The sequence below is a fragment of the Gorilla gorilla genome, chromosome 11 (assembly GCF_029281585.2).
Source record: "Gorilla gorilla gorilla isolate KB3781 chromosome 11, NHGRI_mGorGor1-v2.1_pri, whole genome shotgun sequence".
NCBI lineage: Eukaryota > Metazoa > Chordata > Mammalia > Primates > Hominidae > Gorilla > Gorilla gorilla.
The window spans coordinates 93,820,512-93,840,254 of NC_073235.2; the positions used below are offsets into that span (position 1 = coordinate 93,820,512).

The 19,743-nt window shown below is 37.7% G+C and overlaps 1 protein-coding gene across 9 annotated transcripts in view; it reads left to right on the top strand.

Moving 5' to 3' along the window:
• The window catches only part of MYO1B (myosin IB), a 179,656-nt gene that overhangs the window by 129,300 nt on the left and 30,613 nt on the right, over positions 1 to 19,743 (top strand). For all 9 annotated transcript variants that reach the window (XM_004032967.5, XM_019022522.4, XM_055379286.2 and 6 more), the window contains 6 exons: positions 8,862 to 8,966; positions 10,691 to 10,753; positions 13,264 to 13,464; positions 14,605 to 14,831; positions 17,666 to 17,866; positions 19,483 to 19,576. In XM_004032967.5, coding sequence (XP_004033015.1) covers positions 8,862 to 8,966; positions 10,691 to 10,753; positions 13,264 to 13,464; positions 14,605 to 14,831; positions 17,666 to 17,866; positions 19,483 to 19,576 — 891 coding nt within the window. The remainder of the gene's footprint in view (positions 1 to 8,861; positions 8,967 to 10,690; positions 10,754 to 13,263; positions 13,465 to 14,604; positions 14,832 to 17,665; positions 17,867 to 19,482; positions 19,577 to 19,743) is intronic.

Sequence of the window (19,743 nt, forward strand, 5' to 3'; positions counted from 1 at the left end):
TTGCTACAGACCTAATCAGAACAGAAGTCAGATGTTCATGTGTAAACATCCTTTAACTTGATGCTGGGTGAAATACCCTATACCCTTCAGCAATCCAAGAATATTTTTCACTTCTGGTTGATTCAAGTTTCTCTCCATACCTGTCTTGCTGAATGTGCCCTCCTTCTGCAAGTTATACCATCATTTTTCTCAACACTGTTTCAACTAGAGACTTCAGTTTATGAAAATGCCTGCGTTATATTTCCTTTTTTTTTTTTTTTTGTGACGGAGTCTCACTGTGTCTCCAGGCTGGAGTGCAGTGGTGCTATCTCGGCTCACTACAACCTCTGCCTCCAGGGTTCAAGTGATTTTCTTGCAGCACCACGCCCAGCTAATTTTTGTATTTTTAGTAGAGACAGGGTTTCACCATGTTGGCCAGGATGGTCTCGATCTTTTGACTTCATGATCCACCCACCTCAGCCTCCCAAAGTGCAGGGATTACAGGCATGAGCCACCACGGCGGCCTGGCTGCCTGTCTTACATTTCTAAATATTCTTCCTTTCTTCAGAGGATTACTCTATTTCAGTGGTTCTCAAACAGCTGTGCATTGGCATCACCTGGGGAGCTTTTGCAAATTCAGATGTCTAGGCTGTACCCAGAGCAATTATGTCAGAATCTCTGGAGATGGGGCTGCAGCAGCAACATTTTTAAAGCTCTGAGGTGATGCCAGTGTGCACTCAAGGTTGAGACCAAATGCTCTGTTAGACAGTAGTCTCTGGAGTAAACTGCAGATTCCAAACATGTGGTGTTCATGCTGCTTGGCCACTGTATGAAACACCCTTGTAAAACATTGGGACTCACCTACTGTTCATCTGGGCATGGTGGCTCACACTTGTTATCCCAGCACTTTGGGAGGCCAACGTGCGCGGATCACGAGGTCAGGAGATCGACATCATCCTGGCAAACATGGTGAAACCCTGTCTCTACTAAAAATACAAAAATTAGCTGAGCGTGGTAGCTTGCGCCTGTAGTCCCAGCTACTTGGGAGGCTGAGGCAGGAAAATCGCTTGAACCTGGGAGGCGGTTTTTACTCCGTTTAAACAGAACTTTCAGCCAAGGCCAAATCCAATCAGTTATATGTCTATAGCAAATCTTATAATGGCCATCAAATTATAAAAATTTAACTTTCCTTCTACATGCAGTAAATACTTTTTCTTTTTTTCCCCCCAGTTCCTTGAGAGAATCAAGATTTGTTTTTTCATTATATTTAATTGTTCCCTCCATTTTCCTTTTTAAGCCTTCTCAGATTAATCTTCAGTTTTGATTTTTAATAACTTTTTTTAAGTAAATTTATTTGTGGGGAGGTTAGATTAGCGATTTGGTTGGGGATTTTTAGGTACTTTAACCTGCTTTTTAATACAGAGTTACGGAAGTGTTTTTCTTCTTTTAATAAATTATTCACATACATTCCCAGATGCCAGCCTATATTTTCCTGGATTCTCAGCAATGTTAGAACACATGGAGACATCAGGAAGCTCAGAGTGTTAGGAAACCAAGAAAATTAAGAACTTAAAAGTACTGCAAGTTGAAGTACAAGGGGTCAGAGTATGGAAGAAGTATTCAGATCCACATCAAGGCAAAAATGAAAATTTCTGTGATATTTTCCACCCAAGTGAAAAGAAACTGCTGGAGTATAGATAACATGTATTTTTTTCTTTGTTCTGTTGTTCTTCAGTTGACTGTAGGAATTAAGAGTTCTGCCTTTTAGAATACCCTGGGCATCTCTTTAAAAACTGGACACTAAAGGGCGAGACTTTTTTAAAAAAATGCGTCTAGTTGTCCCATGGCCCTGCAGTTCCCATGAAAATGCCTTTTTTAGCTGAGCTGGTGGAAACCTTTCATTCCCTGTGGTCTGTCTCTAAACGGAAGAGGGAAACTGATGCATTAAACCATGGGTTGATGACACATGGATTTGACTGCAAAACATTCCAGTACCAGCTGGAAGTGCTGCCTGGCTGGCCACATGTGATCCGATGTCAGTTTGGAAAACAGATCAGTAGAACAATGATACCAAAAATAAGGTGAAGTGAATTAAAATGCATAGAGGAAAAAAAATCTAGCTGTACATCCTGGTAGAACAGAAGACCAACTTCCCAAAGGAAGAAAATTGTAATGCAAATACTCCAATTCCACACATTTATGTTTGGACATTCTTATAACCGAAAAGATGGTCTGTGATTTCTGAGAAATATTTATAGCATATCCATAAAAGAACTGCTATTCTTTTTTTGAAAAAAGATATTAAGTTAAAAATTAAGTTGAACAATCGACATTGATTTCAGCTCATTTTCTACATACTTATCTGACAGGCATTAAAACTGGCAGATATTTTACTGGGAAAATCTGATTGGTCATTAGTGTTCTGTAGACCAAAGCAGGCAGTAGTAGCTGATTATTTCACCTTTCATACAGTGGAGCTAGTTTAACATAGGCAAAGTGCTAATTACTTTCAGTTATGGACTCCTTATTTATCTTGCCCTCATAAACCTCACTGAAAGTGACCCATATATGGTAAGAGTATGATAGTCTGGATGCAATGATCATTTCAAATAGAAAAATCTAATACTTGGGCAAGAGTCATTGTAGTCTGGTAGGTACACCTCATGATCATAGGATTTGTTTTCTAAATTGTTTTTAAAAGAAATTCTGGCTATAGTCAGCACCTTCTACTCTAGTTTCTTGCCTTCATTTGGTCCTTCTTATGCTAGAAAGCTTATAATTGAAGAGGAAGGAAACAATTTAAAGTAGATTTAAAAACAAAAAAAAGATGACAACTGCTATGATTTATAAAAGATAGATAGATAGATAGATAGATAGATCCAACTGTGTGAATAGCCAGCAATCCCTGAATCCCAGAGCCGGGCACCCCTCCCCATGTGTCAGTCTCATGAATCAAAGTCTTATAGTGTATCTTTTATGGATATGCTGTAAATATTTCTCAGAAATCACAGACCATTTTTTCAGTTATAAGAATGTCCAAACTTGGCACGGTGGCTCACTCCTATAATCCCAGCACTTTGGGAGGCCAAGGCGGGCAGATCACAAGGTCAGGAGTTCAAGACCAGCCTGACCAACATGGTGAAACCCCGTCTCTACTAAAAATACAAAAATTAGCCGGGCATAGTGGCATGCTCCTGTAGTCCCAGCTACTTGGGAGGCTGAGGCAGGAGAATCACTTGAACCCGGGAGACGGAGGTTGCAGTGAGCCAAGATTACACCACTGCACTCCAGCCTGGGCAACAGAGCGAGACTCCGTATCAAAAAAAAAAAAAAATTCAAACTTAAATGTGTGGAATAATTGGAATATTTGGATTATAATTTTCTTCCTTTGTGAAGTAGGACTTCTGTGTAATAATATGTGTGTATTTCTTCCAGGTATAAAAAGTTTTTAGATGAAAGCCTATTTTAAAATATTTAAGAAGAGCACGATAACACTGTTTTTCTTAAAATTTGCTGTATTTTAGTATATACCTGGAAGAAAAAATGTTAAGGGAAATTTTCTAAACCTTTAGCTAGTCATTCAATTTTGTAAATGTCTAAAAAGGAGACTATTTCATATTAAATGGTTTTCTCATATATTTTGAGGATTTTTTAAGTTTACATTCTAAAAAAAGCAATTCTTGTTTTGGAGCCTGTTTCTTGATGCTGTGATATTTAAAAATGGACCGTGGTTAAGTGCATTATATTTTTCTATAGGAACAGCATTATAATCAGAAGCTGTCAAAGGCTTTAACACCAAATAAATCTTTGCAAGGACCAACAGCATATTTTACAGCAATAATATAGCCCAACTTCCCTAAAATAGTGATATACACTCAAAATCCTGTAACTTTTATATAAATGTATTGACTCATTTATTATGCAGGAGACTTTACTGTATGTAAAAATGTAGAAACCCCCAAGCCAGCATGTTATGTTCAAAATTTGACCTCAAATGAAAGTGCTGAACTATAAGAAACACTAATATGTAATTAACATAAGTCATGGTCTTTGTGTTTGGACTGCTCGCTGTTTCAAATACATTATATTCACCTACAGACTCCTTCCCATTTCTCTGTCCCAAATACAGAGGGACAGAGCTGCCACTTCTATTTACTGTCTTCCTTTCAATATCTATTGTTTTTAAAGAGCCTAAGAGTTTTTAAAATATCTGTCTTCCTTAAAGAGTATAAAATATCATCAGTCTCCTTTGTTGCTAAGTAGAATATACAAAGGGGCCAGTATTTTTGATACATCTTAAATAATTTATATTGGAGAGTTTATGATTGATGCTTGTGAGTATAAAGTAGTTATGAATTGACTGGGAATAAGATTTTCTGGGCTTTGTTTTTTGTTTGTTTGTTTGTTTGTTTTGATGTTGAAAGGATGGACTCAAAGTCTAGAATTCTTAAAAGAAGCCCTAGCGTTTAAAATTTGATTATATTATATACTTCTAAACATAGTAAGTGCTCACTATCCCAATCTATAGTTGGTAACTATAGTGTGAAATAGCAGAGAACAGACACCTTGCTGTTTGCCTTTGTTCTCTAAAGCAGCCTCAGCTTCATTTAGGGAGGTTATGTAATAGAAAGCCCAGAAGGTACTTGTTTGAAGATGTTTCTAAGTTTTAGTTTTATTCCTTAGTCTTCAGGGATAAATGTGGGTAAGACAGTAGAGAAAAATTGCATGCTTGGAGCATGGGTGGAAAACTGGAGAGAGGAGATGAGTCATTCCTGGGGCAAGTTCCTGCCCACTTCCTCTTCTGGAGCCTTTGATTCATGAGCCTGACACGTGGGAGAGGGCCTGGCTCAGGGATTGCTGGCTATTCACACAGTTCTTGACAAACCAAAAAAGTCTCCAAATATAAAGTTGCTTTGGGGCCTTCCTATTCATCTGGTGGTTTCTAGTCTCAGTTTAGCTATTTTATGAAGGAGAGGGGGCCCAAGTTGAAAACCAGGTATTAATTTAATATTTGTATTAATGGAAAAATGTGTTAGACCTATACAAGTTAGAGTTCTGTGAACTGCTGCCAGGCTATTCCTTAATTTTCTGCAGATTATTGATTATTCCTTAAATTTTTGAAAGTTTTTAATCATATGTGAAGTCCCATTTTCCTCCACATTTGAACAATGCCATCAACTTCAGCTTAGATCACAAGAGAGGTGTGTGTCTTTAGCCTTCACTTTGAGCAGTAATGATCATCTAGGTGACCCGTGACATGTTTTGGAGACTTTGGAGGTGAGTTTGCAATAGATACTGATTTCTGTGGGGAAGTAAGTTAATTTCTACATCGGTGATTGTGCTATTCTATTTTTGTTTGGGTTTTTTTGGGGGGGGGAGGGGGCGGTGTTTTTTTAGCAGTAGAGTAAGTTCGGACAGTCAAGTTTTTGTTATTAGGGCATCTCCAGGAGAATACTCTCTCCTTATTGGTTTTTGAAAAGGAGCCTCAGCACGGTACTACACAGGGATGTGTCACTGGGGTGGGAAAGGGGAGTTACTTTTGGATTATGATGGATCTCTTCACTTTTCGGTGAGCCACCAACCACCACTGCCCTGACTGTTTGGGTGGATGTGGACCTTGGATACATGTCATACATGTTTTCTTTTTTTCTTTTTTTTTTTTTGAGCAACATGGCTGTTTATTTCACCTGGGTACAGGCAGGCTGAGTCTGAATAGAGAGTCAGCAAAGGGTGGTGGGATTATCATTAGTTCTTATAGGTTTTGGGATAGGTGGTGGAGTTAAGAGCAATGTTTTTGGGACAGGGGGCAGATCTCACAAAGTACATTCTCAAGGGTGGGGAGAATTACAAAGAACCTTCTTAAGGGTGGGGGAGATTATAAAGAACCTTCCTAAGGGTGGGGGAGATTACAAAGTACGTTGATCAGTTAGGTTGGGGCAGAAATAAATCACAATGGTGGAATGTCATCAGTTAAAGCTATTTTCACTTTTTTTGTGGATCTTCAGTTGCTTCAGGCCATCTGGATATATACCTGCTGGTCACTGGGGATATGATGGCTTAGCTTGGGCTCGGAGGCTTGACATTCCTGTCTTCTTATATTGATAAGAAAAATAAAACAAAATAGTGGTAAAGCGTTGGGACGGCGAAAATTTTTGGAGGTGGTATGGAGAGAGAATGAATGATGTTTCTCAGGGCTGCTTCGAGCGGGATTGGGGCAGTGTGGGAACCTACAGTGGGAGAGATTCAACTGAAGAAAGATTTTGGGATAAGGGGTGATATTGTGGGGTTGTTAGAAGGAGCATTTGTCATATAGAATTACTGGTGATAGCCTGGATGGCATGTTTTCTTTTTCCTGATAATTTATAATTAGAAGCATTGGATTTTGAAGCTTTAAAGCTTCAGGCAAGTTATATGATGTATCATTATTTCAGTCAAACCGTTTTTATCCTTAAGAACCCTCCCCTAGCAAACCACAGTTCAGACACCACAGGAAGATATTGTGGTCCTGTCTTTTGAATTGACTGGATATGGGTCTTGATCCAAAGTTTTACACTGATCAAAAATACAGCCTGAATGGTAAAAGCTGTCATTTGTAACCATGAATAACTATCAATATATGCTCACTTTTAGAAGTTTATTGCTAATTAAGAACTGACTGCATTTTGTGTAATTTGTCCCTTTTTGCACCAGAATGCAGTAAGTATGACCTGTTTGCAGTGCTGGTCTGTTGCATGCTCTTGTGTTAATAGCTTCTCTAGCTGTGTGAGTTTTGCAGTAAGTGGTTGTTGAATAACCATGTGGATATAAAATACAGAATCCATACAGGAATTTTTAAAGGTTATGGGCAAATTTAATTTAGTTGTAACTTAATCCTTAAGTTGTTTTGTAATTGTGAAGCTTTGCCTCTGGTTTCTAATCTGCTTGTGTGTATTTCATGGTCCTGTTTTAGAAGTGTACTTTGAGCTGTTCATAGCTACACAATGTGTCTGAGGACACTAGTGCTTTCCTTTCCTTCTCATTATTTGCTGTTTGATGATTTAGCATAATAGGGTTGAAATAGCTCCATGGGCACAGACTTGCCAGATAACACATTTGTTCCATGAGACTGTTGTCAAAAAAAAAGTCAAAGATCTGCTCTTATAAGTTATTAATGTTTTACTTTTACTTATAGGTTTTATTTATAGTTGCATCGTATAGGGACATACTTTAGCAAAGCAATTGAGACTTTCTGATATATGGAATGCCTTTATGCTGAGTATAATAATAATAAGGCATCTATACTAGACCAACTTCAGTTTCTAATTGAAATTGTTAGCTCTGCGAATTTGAGCACAGGGTTTTAAAAAATTTGTGTGAAAATGAGGACTGGGGAGTGCCCTTTGTATCTGACTATTTGTCAAAATTATTGAAAATAAATGTTTGCCTTTTAGTAAGACTCTTCAAGACATAAAACAAACAAACTTTTATCCTTAACTAAGTTTAGCATTAACAAGATAAGTCACTGACAATATATTCATATGTGTTATTTATGAGTTTGAGTTTAAAATTTCCTCTGATCACTGCATCACTGGTGATTACAAATTCCTAGCTGACTTCCAGGAAAGAATGTAGTTAGATGCTGCAGCGTAAGTATCATTTTTAAGTTTTCCTAAGTAAGACCAAAGTTGATTTTTAAAGATCAACTTTCAGAAGACTCTGTGACTTTTTCACTTCTATCATGTACAGAGGGATTTGAAGGCCAGTGGCTCTGCCTGTTCACAAGGAGCAGTGAGCTTTGGCTGCACCATTACATGTGGGCTCTCCTTCCTCATTAGACCAGGACTGGCCACCACTGTGGGAGAAGAGTCCAGTTTACCAGTGGTGGAGTCATACTATCCCTCGCTCCCACTGCCACCATCTTTGGGCAATAAAGAAAAATAGAGGTGAAAACAAGTTTTAGTGTCAGATCTACTTCTTCCTGGACTATGTGGTTCTTGATAGATTTATTCATTTGGTGCTCTCAGGATGTACAGCAATACATTAAGCCCTGCAGATTGTTCAGAAATGATTTAGGCATAAAGCTTCTGTCAACGAATTCATAAGAGATTAATATGAAGGAGAGGCTGCTGAGACTTCTAAGAGTGATCAAGGGTGTGGACCTTCTACAGAGAGAGAGATTGTTTCTTGTCAGGGAGATGCTTTAATCTTTGGGTCTCCATTTGGTAGGAACTTCATTTGTTCATTCAGTCAGCCAATACATATTGAGAACTTGCTAGGTGTGAGGTGCTGTGTAAGGGGTAGGAATACAGTGAACAAGAGAGCATGGTCAGCCCTCACCCATAAGAATGAACAGTCTAGTGAGGCAGATGTATATGAAACTAATCTGTACATGTGTATACTTACACATACACACATGTTCGTATAACATGATTTACAGAAAGGGTTAGGATGCAAGAGTCAGAGTGAGGGATCTGTCCCTGGATGGGGACAATAAGGGGTCAGTTCAGGGGGACTTCCTTGAGCTCTGAAGTTTCACCTGAGAATGGGAGATTCAGAACTTGGTGACAGAGATTGTGGAGCTCACTGTGTCTTTGCTGATCCTTCAGCAAAGGAAGTGAGATTGTTTCTAGCTTTTCTGTTTGGGGTGCTTCTCTGTCAACTAAAAGTCTTCATCCTTCAAATATTGCATCATTTGTGTATACTTCATTCATTCACTTACTCATGACCCATTCCTTGAGTGCCTGCAATGGGCAAGCGTCTGTCCTAGGAGCCGTGTGCTGGGCCACAGTTAAATCTGAGAGATCATGTGTGGCATTTCTCATGGATTGAGATGTCTGAGTGTCATTGTTTTGAGAGAGCTAGTGGCATGGTTTATAAAGCTGTGTTTCATTTTCTCCATACAGGACAACAGCTTTGAGCAGTTCATTATTAATTATTGTAATGAAAAGCTGCAACAAATCTTCATTGAACTTACTCTTAAAGAAGAGCAGGAGGAGTATATACGGGAGGTAATGTTGAAATGCTATTTTTAAAAGTGTTGGTCCTTTTTTACTCGTAATATAAATTCTAATTCAGAAGATAGCCTAAACAAGAAGCCATATTCAAAAGGCTACATACTGTATGATTCCATCTGTCATTCTAGAAGAGGCAAAGCTATAGAGACTGATTACCTATAAGAAGCTATAGAGTCAGGGATTGCCAGGAGATAGGAGTCGCGAGAGGGTTGTGGCTGCAAAGAGACAGCACGAGGGAATTTTGGGGACTGATTATGGTGGTGGTTGCTTGACATTATACATTTGCCAAAACTTAGAGAACTGTATACCAAAAAACTCAGCATCACTGTAAGTAGATTTGAAAACATTTTGAGACTTTGTTCAATATCAAAAAGTATTGAGTATTCAAATTTATAGTAAAAATAGGTAACAGTTATTGAGTCCTTACTACATAGCAGGTATTATATTAAGTGCTATGTATAGATTATCTCATTTAATATAATCTTAAAATAACCAGAAGTAGTGTTTGCAGAGTCTTTTCTTCATTAATTTAAAAATATATATTTGCTTTTCACCCTTTTATTTTTTAAAATAGCCAGTCTTTTTTCAAGTGTAAAATTAGTTATTTCAAAAAATAAAAAAGAATTGTTATGTTTATATTTTTATTTCCTTTTTTGTTTATTTGCCTTAATATTTTAGTAATGATATTACCTGTTTTCCTTTATTTTCTTAGTATCATTTTAAGCCATTAAGGACACTGAATTCTCTTTTATCTTTCTTTCCATATAGATTTTTCTAATGTGATTGTTATCCCCAGTGGCTTAGTAAAACAACCCATTTACTCAAAAGCTAAATCATAAATATTTCATCTTTATTTTAGAGTACTCATTATGCTTCAGAAATGTTTTATACTTGTCTGGCACCTTTTAGTAACATAAATATTCTAAAAGCACGATTCATTCTTTTCCTGTCTTCTCATCATGAAGAGAATGCCCAAACTTTGATGGGTAACTTAAAACAGTTTATACAGATTGTTTAAAACACTTCTAAGAATATATAGGAAGATTCCTAGCTTGCTGTAATGAATAGAAGACAAATAAATGTTTACATTTTTGGACAGAATGTAAGTAGACACAGAAAGATTACATTTGGCTTTATGGATTTGGCTTTGTAGCCAGTGTTAGAACCAGTGGATAGATTTTCATGTCTTTCCTTATGTTGAAAATACTTTGTGGTAGCGCTGGCCTGTTTTTTTTAACACTTGAAAGAGTTAACTTCCCTACAACACAAGATTGACTCTAAAATTAATTTTTTTCCTTATGATTACAGATTCAGAACAGAAGAATCTAGGCTTTAAATTCTTGGGATCAAGTTCTAACTTATTTCCTTATAAACATTGTAAACATACACAAAGTAATATTGACCCAAGGGCCTGTTGAGTAAATATTTGGCCCAGGGCCAGTGAAGTGCATGGGAAATTGCTGCAGATGGGAGAGTGGAATGGAAGGCAGTCTCAGAACAGGTCAAGGGTGTTTGCTTCAATCAGATTATGTCAGTGGTAGGCAGCTGCATTGAGAAAGTTTTGGGAACTGCCTGTGACATTTGCAGTACCCATTCTATAAAGAAAATAAATTCAGAGAGGAAGGGAAATATGATAAGATGGGCAAAGTCTGTTTTATGGATGGTAGTGTCGTGGCTTCATCTTGTGTCATTGGATTTTGTTCTGTTTTGTCTTTTAGGATATAGAATGGACTCACATTGACTACTTCAATAATGCTATCATTTGTGACCTAATAGAAAATGTGAGTACTTAGATACAGTTTTCTAAAGAATGTTTTAGTCCTATAATTCACCCTTATAAATGTTCTCAGTGCCTCAATGTTAAGCATTAGTATTTTCACTGTTTTATATATATATATATATACACACACACACACACACACACATACACACACACACACACACATACATATATATATGTTAAGGAACTGCAGAGTTCTAGAGATTTTATTGTAGCCCTAAGAGATCATACACAGTTCTTGAACACATACATAGACAGCTGGATGTTTTGATACTTAGCCAGGATCCCCAGTGGCCATATCACAACACCCTTTTATGACCTTCAGACACCAGGCCTTAAAGGTACCAGCCTTTCTTGTATGGTTGGAGCCCAGGTCTATTCCATGACTCCTGGGCATGTGAGTACTGATCAGAGTAGGCTCTGAGCAGCCATCCAGTTTTTTGCCAAATCAAAATACCCATTTCATTCCCAAAACTCTAATGACCTCTTAACATACTATTCACCGGGTATTATATTAAGTTTAAGTGACATAAAGGGACAACCTCTGGAGCTGAATTAAGTGGGACCCCAGAAGTGGCTTAAGTGCAGCTGTAGCATTGATTCAGATCATACATGCAGAGGGCATTGCATGTGTGAGTGCAGGTGGCCAGGGACCTGGAATTTTTCGGATGACCCAAGTATGTGCATATGCAAAAAGGCTTAAAGTGTGAAAAATTATTGGATAATTTCGAGTAAGCTTTCTGAGTCCAAGATTTTTGTTTTTAGATCATATTCCATAGTTTATTGTAAATGAATTAAACGTAAGAAGACTGATTTTGTGTGTGGAAAACAGGAAACTAATTTATGCTTAGGATTACTAATACCTGACTTTGAATAAGTAATTTGAAACAGTGTATAAGCTTTATTATCCTGCAGTCTTTTTAGCAAGACCAGTTTAGTGAGATGAGTGCTGTGTTTCAGGAATACAGTCACATGCTCTGAATGAATATTAAATCATTTTCTACTCATCTTTTACAAAGCTTTTTGGGAAATATGTAATTAGCCAGTATTTTTTTTCCTCAGTATTCAAGATATTCCTAAAAGTTGTTTCTGTGATTAAATTAAACATTAAAAACAATATTCTAAGGTATCACTATTTTTCAATAAGAAATAAACTGTGTTTCAAAAAATCTGAACAATATTGAATGGGAACACTAATATTCCACATAAGCAATTCAGATCTCTGATTTTGGCTCTGAAAAGTGAATTTCCTGAAAATTTTCCTGGTACATTTTGTGAAGAAGGTAATTTGCTATGGGAATCTTAATTTTCAGAATTTCTGATTAGTATGTTTTCCTTGATAAATATAACCTTGCATTTAATTATTCTCTTTTAAGAAGAGGAGAAAAAGAACAGTGGTAATACACTTAATTTAACTAGATTATCTCAGCCAAAAATCCCCTTGCTATATGATTGAAGAAGCTCATGTTCACATAGGAACCTGGGTATATAAAGGAAATGTTTCCTTCCAGCATCATTAAACAATAATGTTTGTTCTGGGGATGTTATGAACACACTTGATTCCTGAGAGTCCACGCTTCCCCAGGGTTTTGTGTGGAATGAATAAATGCTGGTCAGAGGATGTCGTGGCCTTGTGAGCAGAAGGGGAGAGGAACAGAGGACTTTGCCTGGGTGGAAGTAGGTGGGGTTGATGGTCAGTGGAGTGGATTGTTTTTGGAATTAAGACTTATGACCCCATAGGGGCAGTCCATGGAGTAGCAGTCTTTATTTAGCAAAGTAGAAGCTTCCTGACTTCTGATTCAGTTTAGGGCTGACTACTCTTGGAATAAAAATGACCACAGGGTCTAGATATGCAACAAATAAATTTTCACTTATGTTTAACATCCATTTAGAAATTCCACATGAATTTCTAAAATCTAAATCTATATGAAACAGATATTCTTGAAATCAGCTTGATTGCAGTGATTGTTAAAAGCAGCATCTCAAATCACAGCATTTTTTTCTAGGAGATAAACTTTGTTTTGAACACATGAACAATTTGGAAACATAGAAAACGAATTTCCTTCTTAGGAGTGAATCAAATAATGGCCTTAGAAGACTGCTTTGTGATTTGAGACATGTTATAGAGGCTGTATTGTCACATTCATTTCTGCTTTTAGATTTGTTTTTGAATCTTTGAGGTCCAACTTGTCTTTTTCTAAGAGTATAAATTTCAGTCATCATCAGGCTAAGGTGTCTGAGGCAACTCCCAGGTACTGGTGTTCTGTGCGAGGAGAGAGAAACCAAGAAGACACACTCTTCCAAACCACACCACCATACGCACACCTGGGATCCTTCAGGAAAGAGCTGATTCCTGTGGCTTTTGTTATTGTTTTGATTCTCTGCTTTTTGTTATAACTGAACAGACTTTTCTTGTGACTAAGTTGATTGTGTTTGATGGTGTAATTAGGAATAATTATTAAAACAATACAGTGAGGAAGGAAGGAAACTTTTTTATTTCCGTTTTCCCAGAACACAAATGGAATCCTGGCCATGCTGGATGAAGAGTGCCTCAGACCTGGCACAGTCACTGATGAGACCTTCTTAGAAAAGCTGAACCAAGTATGTGCCACCCACCAGCATTTTGAGAGCAGGATGAGCAAGTGCTCTCGGTTCCTCAATGACACGTCTCTGCCTCACAGCTGCTTCAGGATCCAGCATTATGCTGGAAAGGTATGGGGGAGCTGTGAGCACCCAGTCAGGCCTGCCAAGTTACCCCTGCAAGGAGGCTGTACCTCAGAGATGGGCGTTCGAAACCCCATTAACTTGTGAGGACAAATTGAGCTGCTAAAGTGGTTGAATCAATAAATGTTCAATAGAAATAGAATCTGGACCATGTTGACTAAAATCTTATTAATATAGAAAACCAAAAGCAAAGCTAATGGACTTAATGAAGAGTCTAAATATATTTTTGAATCATCTTTATTATTTTCAAACTCTAAGCTATCCTATAAAAAATATCTATTAACGCTATTGAAGGAGATTTGCCAGTACAAATTAAGAGTCAATAAAGACTTAAGGCTTTAAAAACACAAGCCATTTAGCAAAAATAATGAATTATTTGAGATTTTGAAATGACATTAGGGAAAATATTTACTTTTTTTAAAAGCACTTATTTATTTGGTTAATATTTGGGGGAATTAATTTTATGTCTAATATATAAAGACAATGCTAAAAACAATCTTAATTGATTAATCTTTAGAATCCTGAAAGAATATTGATTAGAGCTAATACTTCCTTTTTCATAAAATTGCAAACTTCAAAGGGAAAAAAACTTCTTGATTATACATTTGTAAAAAGTATATAGTACCTGAATTACCTTTAATTTCAAAATGTTAGAACTTGGTACTTTTTTTTTTATTAGCCTATATTATTAAAAGATAATTTCTGATCAGCTTTTCTGCTGCTTCAGGATATTTATGAAAGTGTTAGTATTGTTTCTATTTTGCCCCATCTACTTTTAAACAGACTAGAATTGGTATATGAGAACTAAAAAATAAAAGTAAAACCCCAGAATATGTTCAGACTCCTAAAAAATGCAAAATCCTTTGAAAATGTTATGATAACATTTTTGGAGTTTATTCTTGCAAATCCTGAATGGTAATAGAATTTATTTTGATCTTGACTATGATTTAGACAGATGGAATTTAAACTTGGAGGCGAACTCATTATGAGAGTGTGACTAACGTGTCAGGGATTTTTTGATGGTGAAGGAAGTGGCTGCAATGTAGATAGTCTTGGAGTATTTTTAATAGTTGTTTGACATTATAGCATGCAATATGCCTGTCACTGAGTTACATGTGCTGCTTATAGGTGCTGTACCAGGTGGAAGGATTTGTTGACAAAAACAACGACCTTCTCTATCGAGACCTGTCCCAAGCCATGTGGAAGGCCAGCCATGCCCTCATCAAGTCTTTGTTCCCCGAAGGGAATCCCGCCAAGATCAACCTGAAAAGGCCTCCTACAGCAGGCTCACAGTTCAAGGCATCCGTGGCCACTCTGATGAAAAACCTACAGACCAAGAACCCGAACTATATTAGGTATTTCTGGCACGTGAAACTTTCACAGTTCAAATGTGAGAGCACCCCGAAGGAATATCATTTTTCCCTTTGCTTCAATCTGAGTGTAGCCCAAGCAGAGGGTAACTAAAATACTTACAGATTAAATAATACCTTATCTGGGATTGGCTTAAAAAATGCTCCACTATCCTTTCCCCTAAAATAAGAAAGTAAAAAAGTAAAGTGTGGTGGAGAAGATAGTAGATATTTAATGAAGCTCAGTTGTTGAGACCTAGGGGTTTTCAACTTTCTGTATGTTTATTATTATTTTTTTAATGGCAAGTTAAAAAACAAAATGTAAGTGTTTTTTCTGGTCAGTGTTTTGCAGAAAACTCTTGTTGGCTTCATTTGGAATTCTTGTTCTATTAGCTTAGAGCACAGCATTGAAGCAAGTGCTTTAGTTAACAGCTCTGGCACTTCTTAGGAGACATGCACTTTTTTCTTCCCTGTGAGAGGTGTAGGCCTGGAGAAAGTAATGATTCCTAAAGCAATCTGAATTTTTTTCAAGGCAGTAGAAAGACCTTCTTAAAAAGGGCTGGGCGTGGTGGCTCACACCTATAATCCCAACACTTTGGGAGGCGGAGGCAGGTGGATCACCTCAGGTCAGGAATTCGAGACTAGCCTGGCCAACATGGCAAAACCCTGTCTCTACTAAAAATATAAAAATTAGCTGGGCGTGGTGGCAGGAACCTATAATCCCAACTACTTGGGAGGCTGAGGCAGGAGAATCGCTTGGAGGCGGAGGTTGCAGTGAGCCGAGGTCACGCCACTGCACTCCAGCCTGGGTGACAATACAAGACTCCATCTCAAAAAAAAAGGAAAAAGGCTTCTGGGCTCTTCTCTTTTTCTGCTTCTAGGGCATCTTAGACAGAACTCTCTCTAGATTTAGTGAAGACCAACTAGGATTAGAGTTTGCTATGTGTGTATTTGGTGAGCTAGATAATAGAAGGTATGTGTCTGGTGGGTCAGATTTCATAGAGCACACCCATACCCACAAGTACCTTCTATAGTTGTCTTTGAAAATGCAGTTATGAGGAAACTAGAGTGAAGAATGTTTTTGTGTTTAGTTTGTGTGCCTGATATTTATATTTACAGAAATGTAAGTAGACAAAACCCTCTGGTTTGATTGCAGTCAGATTAGAACATATGTTGGAGAGGATCCTAGTTTAAAAAAAAATCCAAGAAACTTTCTGTGATGAGTTGCTTTTGTTATTCTCAATTGAATGAATTTTTTTTGCATCTTAACTATATTTTATTGAGGTATCATTTATGTGAAGTGATATGCACAGATCTGAAGTGAACAGTTCATTTTTTTTTAACCATTATATATACTTTAGTAACCACCACCCAGGTTAAGACATAAAACATTTCCATTACCTCAGAAAGCTTCTTCGTTCCCCTCCTTTTTTTATTTTTACAGCTTTTCTAAGAAATCTTAATTAATAAACCCCAAGGTTGTGAATATATTATCGTATATTTTCTTCTAGAAGCTTTATAGTTTCAGATTTCATATTTAGGTCTGTTTCCCCCCCCATGTAGATATCCTGTTGCACTAATACCATATTGAAAACAGTCTTCTTTTCCCATTGATTTGCTTTGTGGCCTTTATTGATAATCTGTTGAATGTATATGTAGGGGTCTGAATTTACTAGGCCGTTCCATTTATCTATTTGTCCATCTTTATTTAAGCCAAAGAGTAGACATTATTTTTATAAATGGTAAAAGAGAAAGCATAGTAACACTGATGCCAAACTAGCTAAGATGTAGTTGTCCACGTAAGTGTGTAATTTCACAGTTGTAGTTAGGCAGCCATAATCATGAATGTTTAAGTATTAGTTAGGACACAGGGATTGCTGCAATATGATCCAAAGCTAGCAATGATTTAAGCAAGATTGATGTTTATTTCTTAAGTAACTTCTAAGTATGAGGACTCCAGAGCTGACAGGGCAGCTCCTTCTGTTTTGTGGCTCTGCCGTTTCCTGGGCGTGTTCCTCGTCTGCATGGAGGAAGATGGCTGTCCACTGTGTCAACATTTGCAGCCAGCAGTAAGCTGGAGGAGAAGAAGGGGAGTGCCTGTCCCTTCTTTTAAGAACACTGACTAGAGGCTGCAGACATTACTTCCCCTCTGATCCTAGTGGCCAGAAGTTGCTCACCTGGCCACATCTACTTGCAAAGGAGGTTGGGAAATAAAGTTTTTCCCTGGGCAGCAAAGTGCCCTGTTAAGAAAGGAGAACAGATATAGGGAGGAAACAGTGTTTTTTATCTTTTTATTGAGGTATAATACACATACATTAAAGTGCATGGATCTTAACTGTACAGCTTCTTGAAGTTTTACAGATGTATGTACTTGTGTTACCCCATCCAGACCAAGTGGTAAAACATTCCCGTCAGTCCAGAAGGTTCCCTTGTGTCCCTTGCATGTTGATCCCCCACTATTACCTCTCCCCAGAGGTAACAGCAATACTGATTTTTAACCATGGGTTAGTTTTGCTTGAACTTGATATAAATGGAATCATAACTACAGCGTGTACTCTTGTGTTGGGCTTCTTTTCACTCAATGAAATGTCAGTGATACTTATCCACATTATTGCATTTATTAGTGTGTTCTTTTTAAAATTACTGTGCCTGCAGTATTGTATTTATTTTTAGGTGGTTGTAAAATGATTTGAAATAATTTCAAAAGTAATGACTAGGTTTCTTAAGAATAACAAATAATTGTTTTGCTATGAAACAGTTATATATAATACTTTGTGAAAACATAGACAATTATATCCATAGGAGGCAGTTTATAACCTAAAATCTTTGTGATCTTTAAGGTGTATCAAACCGAATGATAAAAAAGCAGCACACATCTTCAACGAGGCTCTAGTGTGTCATCAGATCAGGTACCTGGGGCTTTTGGAGAACGTCCGAGTGCGGAGGGCAGGCTACGCCTTCAGGCAGGCCTATGAACCTTGCCTAGAAAGATACAAAATGCTTTGTAAACAAACATGGCCTCATTGGAAAGGACCAGCCAGGTAAGAAATTCAGTGACCATATTTAATAATGAATGTTTTAAGTGGTCAAATAATACGGTGTTTTTTCACATGCTGCTAGATAAAACAGAATTTTATGAAAAACTGGATGTAACCTCTGTTTTGGACCTTCTTCCATTAGGATACCATTTTGTGCTAAGGTCAAAATAAGACTTACCAAATCCACATTTGGGACTTGTATGGCAATAATATTAATTTTTAGAATATGCCCAAGGTAGGTTCGTAGGAGGTGGTTTGTAATTTGATACACTTATATTTGTGTAGAATCATAGAAGGGTAGAATTAGAGACAGGTTGGATTACCACTTGTCACTTTTCCCATGAAGAATTTGGCTGCAGAGAGAATCAGTGGATGGGTGAAGGTCCCTCTCTTTGCCTATTATCTATACCAGTTAATCAATAGACGATACGAGCAGGTAGGATTCACAGTGTCAGCATTACTGCTAGGAGAGCTGGATTAGAGAACGTAGCGTGGACCCAGGGCCATACAGCTTTCAGCTGGTCTGTCCTGAATTGCATTTACTCATCCAGTCCCAGACAGAGTGCTGGACACCGCAGGCCCAGTGGTGCATCCCCATGTCCTGTGAGCTCTCCACAGGCAGGGAGAACTGTGTACTGATGGGCGGCTGTTGCAGGAGAGAAATCAAGCCTTATTCCTTCTGCCCTCACCAGAGAGGCTGCTCCTCTGCAGGCTGAAGAAGGCTTGCCCCTGAATACTGCTGGAGGGCTGACATGCCTGTTTCATGGGCCTAGGCAGGAAATGGGCGATTTTCATTTAACTGTACTGGTATTGCCTACACATTATTCTCAGTGCACCTGGCCTTTCACAGGAACATCAACACACCTAGGACACTTACCTTGTATTATAAGAAGATCTAGAAACTCCAGATGTATGGTGCGGTCTCTGATGCCTAATTTAGTACCCTAATTTAATGTAGGATTTGGGTACTGTTTCAGTTCCCATTGCTAATTTCCAGGGTATTATGGTAAACAGGTACCATAATACAGAATGTGTATTCACTCCCTGCCTGGCATCTAGTCTGCAGGTGGGTGGAGTGAGGTTTAGTTCTAAAGACTGATGTTGAAACCGGGGTCCAGGATGGAGAGGTCAGGGCCAAGTCCAGTTCTTGCTCCCACTGGGTAAGGCCCACGTTCCTTAGCGTCCCGTTGGTCTGGGACTGTTTCTTGGTCTCTGCTTTTATTCTCAGGGGCAGAAACAATGTTTAAAATATTTTCAGGAATTAACTGAGTGAGTTTAAAATAGATCTGAGTTTCTTGCACACCCTCCTGGCCCAGGTTGGTACATCATTATAGGTATTTTTGATACAAGTATTGCCTCTACTAATGAAATCAAGAAATTGGCTTTAATACCACATTTTCTTAGAGTACATAGTTATGAACCCAAATTTACTTTTTCAGTGTTTACTGGATTAAGTTTAATTTGTGGAAAATTCTTTGATAAATGGATGATTGCTGAAAGAGCAATTACACTTGGAAATGAAGCTATGTTTTATACCACTGAGAACCTGATACCATGATAGAAGATAAAACTATTTTTGTAACTCAGAAAACTCACTGTTTTTATTTTTATTTTTTTAGGTCTGGTGTGGAGGTCCTATTTAATGAATTAGAAATTCCCGTGGAAGAATACTCCTTTGGTAGATCAAAGATATTCATCCGAAACCCAAGAACAGTATGTAACAAAAACCTTTACACTCTGAACTTAAGTTGGAATCGTATAGGAAAGTTCTTAAAATACGTTTAACTTTATAACATTATATGAGGGGCCACCATGAATGCCACAAAACACTTGTGTGTTTATCTACAAATAATCAAGAGGCAGGGACAGATAAGGGTAAG